At 38.7% G+C, this 12,244-nt stretch overlaps 1 protein-coding gene across 2 annotated transcripts in view; it reads left to right on the forward strand.

The window, feature by feature from the left end:
• The window catches only part of LOC135324668 (synaptic vesicle glycoprotein 2C), a 120,509-nt gene that overhangs the window by 60,240 nt on the left and 48,025 nt on the right, over positions 1–12,244 (forward strand). Inside the window, exon 4 of one of the 2 annotated variants that reach the window (XM_064501393.1) lies at positions 3,469–3,620. The exons of the other annotated variant lie outside the window; for it this stretch is intronic. Within the exon in view, the coding sequence (XP_064357463.1) occupies positions 3,469–3,620 (152 nt within the window). The remainder of the gene's footprint in view (positions 1–3,468; positions 3,621–12,244) is intronic. 2 annotated transcript variants of the gene reach the window in all.

A 12,244-nucleotide genomic window follows, 5' to 3' on the forward strand; every position in this document is an offset into this window, starting at 1 on the left:
TGAAGTCAGTTTAATAGCATTGCAATTAGTGGCATATGAATAGCTTTTTGCTGTCAGTATCCTAAAAGTTCCTAGCAGTATCACCCATCACTAACATGAGACCAGAGGGAAGAATTTTACCAGCTGAGAAGTGACGCTTTCTGTTCATACTGTAAAAGTACAAATAAGTACACAACACCCTTTACTACACAGTTACTATGGAAGTGAAACCTTCAATTGTAAATAGCAGCTGTTAGAGGTATAATGAAAATACATCCTTTATTTTTCTTTTAGGTTACAGAGCTTTAGAGAGTGGACAAATTATTTTCACTATCTAATCAATATGAACATCATTTCTAGACTTTTAAGCTTTTTTTAGCCTGTTGATGTACTCTATGGAAATATCAATTTAATCATGTCAGATGAGAGAGACAAACTGCTTTTTTTCCAGAGCCGGTGTTTTTTTTCTGTTTATTTGCATACCATAAATAAACATTTTGGTGCTGGATCCAAAATTCCTCTCACATGTTTATCTACTTGCCTGGCAGCTTTAAAATGTCCGTTTTTCAGAAAAGTTTCTTTATTAAGTGGTCAGCACAGACAGTGCTTCCGCCGGAGCCTGAAGGGTCTGTAGGACAGAGAAGGGGAGCTGACTCCCCGAAACAGTATTAACCACACTAACCTCTCGTCTTCCATGGTACCGTTGGTCAGTGCTGACAGATAGCAGATACCCTTTGTATTGCTTTCGGCAGTCAGGATCTGTCTACTCTCTTATGATATTGAGATACTGTGTGTTCTTTCCGCTTCCTGGTTACAGGATCTGTCTACTCTCTTATGATATTGAGATACTGTGTGTTCTTTCCGCTTCCTGGTTAGTAAGAAGCATCCACCCATTTTCCCTCATTTCCTACGTACTCCTTCCCACAAACATTTGCGTGATTTATGGATGCAAGACATATTCCACCCATTGGGAACTCTCCGCAAGCCCCAGCTCATAGAAAGTGCAGCCAAGGAGACTTAAGAGAAATTTGAAGAAGATTTTATGCTGAGTCTTGAATTTCATAAGCATAAGAATCAGATTTGCCTGAACTGAACCCTTCATAGAGAATATTTTCGAGTGCTTTGTACAAGGAAAACTATAAAAGTGTTAAATGTAATTTATAGTTAATCGTTCCATATAGCATAGATGGTTTCAAGCTATATTTACTGCCATAGTAACTGCGTTACAAGACAAAGAGAAGATTCTGTACTTCATGAAAAGAAATATGAAACAAAGAAAATTGTAAATTTAGAAACACAGATTGGATGATAGAACAGGAAAATTACAAATGTATATTTACCTACCACTCTTTATACATTTCTTAGTGAACAGAAGCAAGCAGAGAAAAAAGTGCTGACTTACAAAGCCTGTTTCCCTGTTAGGTCGAGTGTGTGAATGATACTCTTCTGCATACCATAAGCAGTATATTGATTTAGGGTTTCTTAGAAGTGAGCACCTGTAACTCCCCATCAGCACTTTCCAGCTTATGCAGGAAAGAAGGCGGCCCATTTCTGATTCGGCTAGGGAAATTTCAACATTAGCAAAAGAACTTAATTTGATCCATGAGTATTGTTTTCAGGGAATACAGTGGGAATGAAATTCAGTGCTGTTCCTGAGGCCTGGAGGACAAGAAACCATAGGTGTAATCAGCCTGCGCCTGGGGAACCGGGGAGCCCCTGAGCTGCACACCTCTGAGCTAGCAGGGCTTCCCCTGAGCTAGCAGGGCTTCCCTAGGGCACCTCTGAGCTAGCAGGGCTTCCCCTGAGCTAGCAGGGCTTCCCTAGGGCACCTCTGAGCTAGCAGGGCTTCCCCTGAGCTAGCAGGGCTTCCCTAGGGCACCTCTGAGCTAGCAGGGCTTCCCCTGAGCTAGCAGGGCTTCCCTAGGGCACCTCTGAGCTAGCAGGGCTTCCCCTGAGCTAGCAGGGCTTCCCTAGGGCACCTCTGAGCTAGCAGGGCTTCCCCTGAGCTAGCAGGGCTTCCCTAGGGCACCTCTGAGCTAGCAGGGCTTCCCCGTGGCGGCAGAGCCAGCCGTGAGGGCGCCCTCGGCATCCCCCTGCCCCACTGCTTGCCCCGGGGCCCCCGTGCCTCACAGGACCGCCGGCTGCGGGGCTGGTGACGGCGCCAGGCAGGTCTTTTAGCCTTTTCACCTGCTGATGCAGCTCTTGCTTGAGAAATCTGCTGGATATCTAACAAGAATCCATGGAGGTACGTGGAGGTACGGACCTTCACAGAACTTGCAGAGGAAGTAACAGCCAGCAGTCTCCACCGTGGGGGACACTTGCAGCAGTGGTCGGGGGCAGGGGGGCACTCGCGGCAGCGGTCAGAGGACACCAGCAGTCCTTTGTCAGCAGCTGTCTGGAGGGGAATGAGACAAGTCAGCTAAACCTAACTGCTCATTGCAGTATTTCACTGCAGTACCTGAACGTGTTTTGCAATGAACTGTATTGCTAAGGCACTGAATTTTCTTAGGATTGAAATTTTATTTCTGTATTAATGTCCTCCTTTTTAATATTTTTTGATCTGTTTTAAGCTTTCTTGCTTCTTTTTTTTCTCCCATTTTGGCAGTCACTGAGACAGCAGCATAAATATGCATTCATCTTTAAAGTTCTGTGAATAATTGAAACCATGCGAAGTACTGCTTCTTTTGAGTATGTAAGCTGGTATGTAAGAATATCTCTTCAAATCTCATAGGTGTTTTCTTCAGCAGGAAGAATAAAACCAACAAGTCTTGGATGGACTTACCCTGTTGTGGAAGGTTTGAGAGCGAAGAGATAAAGAGTAAAAATGATCTGGAACCTGGTGCTGAAACTGATACCTAGTTTGAATTTTACTGAGTTTTGTAAAAGCACGTTTTTGTCCAACTAACCTTTAGACAGTGTTTAGTTTTACTGTGTGAAAACTGTGAATGATATTTGAATGCATAGGCTTTTCCATGGAAAACTTAAGTAAAAAGCCAGCACGGGTTTAGCCAATCATGTAGTGCAACTTAATAGGAAATACCTTGCCATGTGTGTGTGAAATAAAGTGTATTAGTAACATAGTTGTCATTTAGTCCACTTCTTGATTGCCTTAGGCTAATATTTTCAGTTAAAAGGAATGTATTTTCACACTTGGCAGTAGACTGCCGTGATTACAGGTTTTTTGTAATGGTGAAAGTCAAAGCTTTATACTGGTTTCTGTTCCAGAGGCCCGTGCACTGACAATCCATTTGAATCATCGGCTACATTGAACATAGTGGCTTCATGAAAATCTTTGCTGATTACTGTGTCAAAACGGGTACAAGCTTCCTCAAGAGTTCTCAGATACATGGTGCAATTAAAGAAAAACAAACGCTCTTGCCAGAAAAGCTGCTGGTAGTTTGGGTTTTAAATGAGTACAGCTATGAGCTTGTCCAAACTTTAACTAGCTGTTGCTTTCTCCCTTAATCCGAGATATGTATCTCTTTTTAGGATTGGTGGAGCTGTTCCAACAGTCTTCTCCTATTTTTCGGAAGTGCTTGCTCGGGAGAAACGAGGTGAACACTTGAGTTGGCTCTGTATGTTTTGGATGATTGGCGGTATCTATGCCTCTGCAATGGCTTGGGCAATAATTCCTCATTATGGTAAGAAAAACATCTTCTCCTTGTGATTTGTAGCTATCCTCGTATAACGCTTCTTAAGGATAGTTAAAAGAGGGTGTTTGGATCTCTTCTCAAAATACTGACCCTGCTGTTAAGAAATAATTCATTCATTTTTGGATGTAAGCAAATAGATCATAGCCTGAAAAACAAAATATTAACATGTATGAAAAGTAGCTAATACCCATGCTTATTCAGATTCTTTAAATTACTTGAAAGTTGGACTCATAGAATATAACTGATGTTATTGTTGAGACTGGAGAAGATAGCTGATATAGAAACTTGAATTAGAGAAAATAGCTTTAAAAAAGCCTGGTGTCAAATTTGTGCTACTTTCCGTTGTCTTTTATTGGAAAGAAACAGAGATAAAATATCAATTATACTCACTTCAGAAGAAGAATGAGGACCATGTGTTTTCTAGTTAGTGTTTGCAGCACTAGTTCTGAATATAAAGCTGTACTGAAGATTTTGTTCTGACCAGATCTTTTTAGTGATGTAGAAATCATATAGACTGTACTTAAATACTGTAGGAATGAATGAGGTGAGTAAAGCAGAAAATGTGCAACGACTGAAGTTACATGTATATGCAATATATATCACTTTGTGAAAGAACTCCTTGCTGCCATGACATAGTTAAACATTATGTGAAGGTACAGATTTGATTCCTAGTCTCTTGGGCTTGCCTTTTAGAAGGGTTAAGCACTCATAGGTCTCTAGGGGAGCTGAAATTGCTCAGCGGTTCTTACAAATCAGCCTCTGTAAGTGCTTCTCACTGACACTCTTCAAAGCAATTAAAGCAATGTTGTGAAATAGCTGGAATCCTAAGCAGTTTTCTTAAGCCAGACAATGAGATTCATAGAAGTTGGATTGTGAAAGAGAGGAAAATGGAAAATTCATAAGGTTTGCCCAAAGTCATTAGAACATTCAGCAAGATAGGAAAGCAGGAATGCCCAGACATACATTATAATCATGCAGACTAATCAAATATCTACACTGTTGCATTACATTTAATTTTAGTGTCCTGTACGCTCAGCTTATCTCCTTAACCTTTGCTTTTGTTTTTGAGTTGCTGGAATCAAGGACAGGAATCTTTATTGGCAAGACACAATGTGTATTAATTTTTTTTTTCAATTAGTAAATTGTTCTGGATGCCAAGGATTTTTTTGCTTTCCTATCTATTAATATTTTATTTTTCTTTCTGTGAAAAATGCAAACATTATGACAGATTGATTTTAAAGGGTTGTCTAGTTTCATTGTAGATTTTATAAATAACTCAGTAACCTTTACTAAGGTGCTTTTAAAACATCACATAGCAGTATATCTTAATGAATAATAATACACATCCTTATACCAAAGCAGGGGCACTAGAGGGAATAACTATCTTCTTTCTTTGGCAGTAGAAGAATATCAGTAACAAAAAGCCATACTGAACTAGTTTTTTTGTCCTTCTGCAAAGATAACTACGAAATCACTTAAGACAGAAAATTGTAAAAGCAAATTTTAAAAGACAGCATTCTTCAGCTTTAGCCATATAAATCACTTTCCTTGCAGTACATCAATAAAAGTCATAGCAGCCAAAAGGAGGGCTAAAAGGAGCGGTATTAATAGCAGAAACAATCCTTCCTCACAAGAAAAGAAATGGATTTGCACATCATCGTGGCAAAATTAACCAAAATATATCTATGGCTTTTGATGTGGTCTTAAAATTGCCTTCACTTTGAATTAGACCTTTTCATCATGTTGTAAAGTTTAAAGCCTGTGTGTGCCTCCTCGTGTGAATGTGGAATAACTCCGCTGAAGTCAGTGCACGTAGGCAGTCCATGTTACGCAGCACAGCTGCACCTGGTGATGCCAGCTCAGGCCCGGGGCAAACAGCCTCCTTTTCGTGCTCCTCTGCTATCCTCACAGGCCTCGCCCAGGGGGCAAATCCTGCCTCGGCGCTCAGGAGGGTACGTTCACGCGCTGCTCTGTTCTCACGGAAACATTCCAGGTTAGGTTAATACTAGCTTAGATCGCTGCACTGTGTGTATCATATATGTTCATTAGGAGACTCCTGTAGTGGTATTTTTGCTTTTATAATTTTTACATGATTTCCATTTATGTAGTGCATAGGCGTCTCTGAGCTGTTTGCTTCTCGTACGAGGAGTTGATTTTTCCTAGCTAAAGTCAGAAGTAATGCAAAGGAAGTTGGAATGAAGTTGCATCTGTTGAAAAGCAATGAACCTCCATTGAGCATAGTGGAATTATTCTTAAATGAATAGAAAAATACCAGAACAACAGAGTAAAATCATTCTGTAGATTTCTTACCCATCTTTTGCAAATGTATTCTTTTCATTTGCACTAACTTTTATATAGGACACTTTAAAAAGTCCTAGATCCACAGCTGGTATACATGATCTAGCTCCAAGGCAGCCAATGAGGCTATACTAGCTTACCAGTAGAAGATTTAGCTCTATCTTTTTGTGAGAGAACAAAGATTACAACTTATATGTGTAGCGGTTTGTTTCTGTTCAAGCAGCATGGGAATGCCTCAAAACTGGGTAAAGTTCTAAAACATAAAATAAAAAAAGGTAACAGTTGCCTTGGCACCAGGCTATTGTTTAGGGAGAAATCAGTATGATGTAGTGCTGCAGTGACTGTATACTGAAAGATCAGTGTTGCAAGTGCCTGACAATTTCAGCTGTAAGACAAGCATTGCTATTTCAGGACTTCATTGAGTCTATAGCTGTTGGCTTCTGTTTAAAAATTGAAAATGAATGTAAACTTGTTCAGGGCATCTGAAAGAGGAGTTCAGGTCATGGAGAAGCTATTAGAATAAACATCTACAGAGAAATGCTTCTAATTGCTGCCAGTTAACAAAGTCCAGATTGGGCTGCTATGAAGAAATTGCTCTATGCACTACTTAGGTCAGGATAGGAAAGACAATTACCATTTTAAATTTAGCATAATGTTTCAAGGTAGACTTCTTCAAAAACTGTCAGATACATCAAATGTGTATTGCAATATTCTGTAAAAGGTTAATTTTTCAAATAGTGAAGAATTTTAAGACTGAGAAATTACTTTTCAATTTAAAATCTAGATAGTAATATATTACTATTTCATTATACCAGATTTATATCAGAGTTTGAGGTTGGGAACCAAAAAGAATCATCCAAGTTGTTCTAGCTGTTTTACCCATTAATTAAAAAACAAAAGAAAGTTACAGATTAGTAATTCTGCACAAAAAGTGTGTTGCCTGCCATACACTGTGTTACTAAAAAAAAAATCTAGATTTTCATTCGGCCATATCACCCAACTAAAGATCAGAGAAGGCTGGATAAGGATTTCAGCTTATTTAAACTGTTAATATGGTATTCTGTATAGTTTTATGGTCTTCATATATGATGTATACAGATCTTTTCTGGCTTACTAAACTACAGAAAATTTTTTTGGACTTACACACCTGTAAATGTATATAATATGATCTCTTCCAACTGCAGGTACTTCTTTTTCCTATTCTAAACCTGGTAGAAGACTATGCATCCTCAGATGAGGGATCCAAACATCAGACTTCTCCAGTTATCAGAATACCTGAAACAAGATCATAATCTAAGATCTAGAAACCCACAACACAAAAGTTAGTATGTAGGATTTGGGATTGGGACCACAGGAGAAAATGAAAGGCCAAGATTCATTAATATTAGTATCTCCCTATGCACAATTTTATGAGTTGATAAAGTTATCTAAAAGAAACTGTACCATTATTGGCATGTTTCTTAACTCTGGTGGTGTTCATTTCCTAAACAATTTTTGTTTTTTACCAGGGTAATTTTAAGACAAAATAACAAAAAAGTAAATACTGGCGATTTGCTGTTTGGCATGCAATTATTCAGTATGTAGCTTCATATATGCTAGACAAATGAAGGAGAGACAGAGAAGGGGGGATAAGAGTTCTGTCATTATACTTTAACCCAAAAAAAGAAAATAATGATGGTTCTTCTGCCAGCATAACATCTGATGTTATAGATTCATTGCTCCAGATCCTAGCGCACATGGAGTATATCCATACATTAATTAGGTCCTATTTTAAGAATATAAAACTTTTGTAAGCAGAAGGCTTTTATTAATATATAGGAAAGGATAAGAGGAACGCTATCTTCTCTTTTTATATCACTTTCTAAATGTCATTTGGTTTTGCTTCTTAAAAGATCAGTAAAACAAACCAAATGTTCATACATTTTAAAATGTGCTCTAATTTATGGGAAGCTGCCTTCCTCAGCATTAATTGTTATCAGTTTCTTGGTTGTCTTTCGCAACTCATCAAGACTTTCTGCAACCTGTTACCTGGGAACTGTATCTGCAACTAGGTCTGTGCAAATAAAAGTCTTCTGAGAGCAAGGGTGTTCCCTCACCAGAGTAATTTGTAAATCTGACCGGATGGTAGTAGAGTACCTGGTAAAATGGGTCATAAAGTCCTAAAATAACAGGATTAGAAATAGGTGGAGTTTTTCCATTTTGCAGAATAGACAGCTCTTTAAACCTCAAGTCAGTGGTCTCCAATGTCCCTTACTCACTGCCAACATGGTGCTAATGACTATCCTAAGGCCTTAGCCACAGGAGTCATCTTTATGGTCATCTTTCTGAACTTTTGAATGGTCTAGGAGGAGGTGATGACAGCTCTCCCCGCATACTAACCTCACCAGTTCTATTACTTACCAGGAGACAGGAGAGAACCACATCAAACAGATTTCATGAAAAAATCTCTGTGGTATGATCTGAGGCAGAGACATTACTACTCTATGTATCAGTCAAATTCCAATGAAATTAGATTAGATTATTCAACAAAAGACTACAAAATTACCCTCTTAATAGTACAGAATCAAGGAAATACAAAACGTACTACTTTCTAACACTCTCAATACAGAAAGCAGATTTAAGTCTTTCGTCTAAACATTTTATTCAGACTGGTGTAATCACATTACATAAGAGATCTTCATCTGAGCTATTCATGTTTCATCAGCAGAGTCTTTTTTTTTCCTAATTGAGGACAAGGCACTTGAGTTCAGAAGAGAGGTATTTAGCACCATTCAGGGAGGAGAAAGAACTGGAATAAGGGAGAGAAGAAAAAGCATTTCATTTCAGAATATAAGATTTTTTGTCTAGCTGGAATGGCTCTAGGTGTAAGTAGGAAAGTATTAACGCATTTGCTATTTAAGCAGACTTTTCCATTGCATCTGCAAACAACTGATAATTTGCCCTGTGCCTTAAAGAGGACAAGTTACAAAGGACAGTTGTTCTCCAGTCATTAGATATCAAACTAAAGAGAGCCATTTGGGGGAATGTTTTAAAATATTTTATTTTTTTAAAGAGAGTCACATTTTTACAGTAATAAAATATTTAAAAATGAAGAGATAGAAGTGTCCAAACTATGGACTCAAGCCTCAGACCTGGAAAACATTGTATTTAAAATAGTAAGCATAACTTCTATTTTTAAAGTCTTAAATATCTGCTTTTACTTTTCTTTAAAGATCTTTGTCTTTTATTTTTCTCCTGCCAATATCCTTAAATGAGTTTAAATTGCAGGAAGTGGGATTTAGTTTAGATAGGAAAAAAAGTTTTAAATACAAGTGTAATAAGGTTTCTAAGGGCGCATTACTGTCTGTCCCGAATGGTTTAGGACTACACTAAATTTACCAAACCTACCACTGGAGACCCATTGCCCATTCATAATTCTGCTGTTCCTAACGAGTCTTTTCACAGGCAGAGGACTCCATAAATAGCTCCTATTTCCAACTTAGTATCATTGTGATTACACTGGGCCTTTTTTTTTTTTTTTTTTTTTTTGAGTAAAGTGGCCTGGAAAACATTTCTCAGTTTGTAACAAAAGATTGTTGAAGAGAAGCAGATCAATTTGCCTGAAGAGGTGAGTGTTACCAGGAATAGAAATGTTCTTTTCATCACCTTTTAGGTAGGTGGCTTTAGAGTAGTTACTGTAGCATTTTCTGTTGTCACGTTTGCTTTGTTCTTGTGTCATCCACTTGGAGACAGACAGGTAAACACACCTTCAAAACCTCAATAAAATCCCCTTCTGTATGAAACTATTGTGAACTCTATTGGCATGAAGCAGGCGAGGAGGTGAGCAGAGCTGGCTGCCGCGGCGGTGTGGAGAGCTGCCGGCTCCCTGCGCGCCTCGGAGCAGGCGCAGCGCCCGGCGGCGGTGACAGGGGAGTTGCACCTCTCAGCCGCGAAAGACTGAACCGGGAGCTGGACTGGCTAAAACTATTAGGTGGCAGTGAAGTCAGAGGAACTTCGAACTCCCTTATTCAGTCTTTTTGTCGGGCTTAAGGTTTCTCAGGGATATATGGCAGCAGCTGTACTGCCATCGGTGGGATACAGAAATCCTTTTCCAGTGTTCCTTGATATCAGTGAGGTTATAGGGCATGGTGAGTACTTGAGTAGCAATAAAAGCAGAAGGACCTTAGACACTCTCCATCCTCCTGCACTTCTGATGAGCAGAAATGGATGCTTCTGAGTGATGGCAGCTGCAAGAAGGAAGTGCGGAGATTTCAGTCTAGCCTGCTAGATCCTCACGTTGAGAGGAGGCAGGGATCATTCCAGCCACAAAGTGGAGTCCAAAGGTGATGATTATTCCAAGACAACTGCCATGAAACAGTTGTTCCCCAGTATATAAATATTGCATATTACGTGTTTTAGATAATATAAGAAAAAGTAGATTTTTTTTTTTATTTTCAGCATTTATTTTTGTAGAAATTAAATGGCTAGTGAGTGGCTTTATTACTAAGACAAAGGACTAGAAGCCAGATTTTCTACTAGACAGCTTGTATAGACTGCAATTTTTTTTGAAAGTAACCTGTGAATTTGGGTATCTGAAAGCATCTTGTGACTTCTGCTTGAATTTTGAAGGTTTAGGTTAGGATTATACCTGGATGAGTATAGAAAATTCCTGACTACCTTTGAAAAATTATAGTCTTAACCTCATTATTAGTTGTCTGTAGAACAGCATACTATTAATTACTATGTCGAGATCACACAGATTAATATCTGTAAAGCATCTTTAGGTATAGTTTATCTGTTCAAAGCTATAAGCTTTGAAGTGTCAAAAGTTGATGCTGATGCTGTAAATAAGAGTCTGTGGCTTTTACAGATGTTGCTGCTTTACAGATGTTTCTTGTAGAGCTTCTAAATTCAGGAATGCGCATTAGATGTGGGTCTGAGCATCAGAGAAACAGCTTGATTTCACACACACCTATTTCATCACCTGCTCCCAGCAGCAGGGTGCCCAGCAGCTTGTAAATGTACTATAAATCATGGTTTCATCTCAGGCAAAGGATCACTGAGTTCCTTCTTCCCCCCCTTCCTTTGCCGTGGTCCCCAGCGGGGAATTTGAGTCTCTCTGATGCAGTGCACGCTTCCAATCAAAGAACAGGGATACACTTACATGATTTATAATAAAAGAAGACATGCTTGACTGATTTCATATTGCTGCATCACTACAGTGACTGTACCCAAAACAATGAGGAGATGCGACTGCACTCTGTAGTCATATCTGCAGAGATTATTTACTGCTGTCCTCTATACATCAACACCTGATTAATGTGAGTTGGAAGTAGGAAAAATAGTTATGTGATGACCTGTTCCGTTTCTTTGTTTGAAATTGGAACATGCTGAAATGGGATATTGTCACTGATTTAGTCATGCTAGAGGTGCACAGTGATGTCTTCTCTAATCTTGAGGAGGCAGAGTACTAATAGGAGAAAAGCATAGTTAGCTGCAAAGAGAAAGAAAATAAGCTGCTTGCCTTTCTGATAGTATACCTTCTCACTTATGAATCCATGAATCAGTGGATGCTTTGACCAATGGAAAATATTATTTGGAATTTAAAGGAGGAAGTTTGAGCTTTATTAATGTTGAATCTGCATTTGCTATGAAACTGTGTAATGCTGAGCAAATGGAATAGATAAGACATAAAGGCATCTACTGCATAATGCAATGTCTGTTGATCTCTTTTGTATTCCGCTAAGAGGTAAAATGATCCCCAAAGTGCTATATTTGCCCCCCCTCATATTTGGTGCACTTCCATCATTTTTGTATCCTGCATGCTGAAGCTATATATATATACTTCCAAAAGTTAATTAAAGTGGGACAAGGCAGTTTTAATGTTAACTTGAGTTATCAACTCCTACTCGTGAATTGTTTTTCATTTGAAAAAATCCTCTGAAATTACATTGTACTAAATGGAAATACTTAAAAAAATCTTCATCTTTAGAAACAGGAATGACTGAACACAGCAGAATTTAGACCAGATGCTTATGCAAATCTGTCTGGGAGAGCAAAACAAATCACTTTGTTTATCAGTCTGCTGTTTTCTGTGCCCTAAATGCAGGGTTTTATATGGTCATTTAGATGTTTATATTCACAACAGAAGCTGAAGTAGCTTTTAACACATCTACTTAATGGGCACTAAAGATGCTCATTAGCAAGTTTCTGGAATAACCTTCTCCTGGGCTCTTTAGGTTGGCTGTGAAAGAGAAAGATGATTTGTGTATCTAGAGGTTCAGTAAATAACTATCAAGTTTTTTTGTGAACGGAGAAGTCATGAGGCCTAGTTT

Source organism: Dromaius novaehollandiae, chromosome Z, assembly GCF_036370855.1.
Source record: "Dromaius novaehollandiae isolate bDroNov1 chromosome Z, bDroNov1.hap1, whole genome shotgun sequence".
NCBI lineage: Eukaryota > Metazoa > Chordata > Aves > Casuariiformes > Dromaiidae > Dromaius > Dromaius novaehollandiae.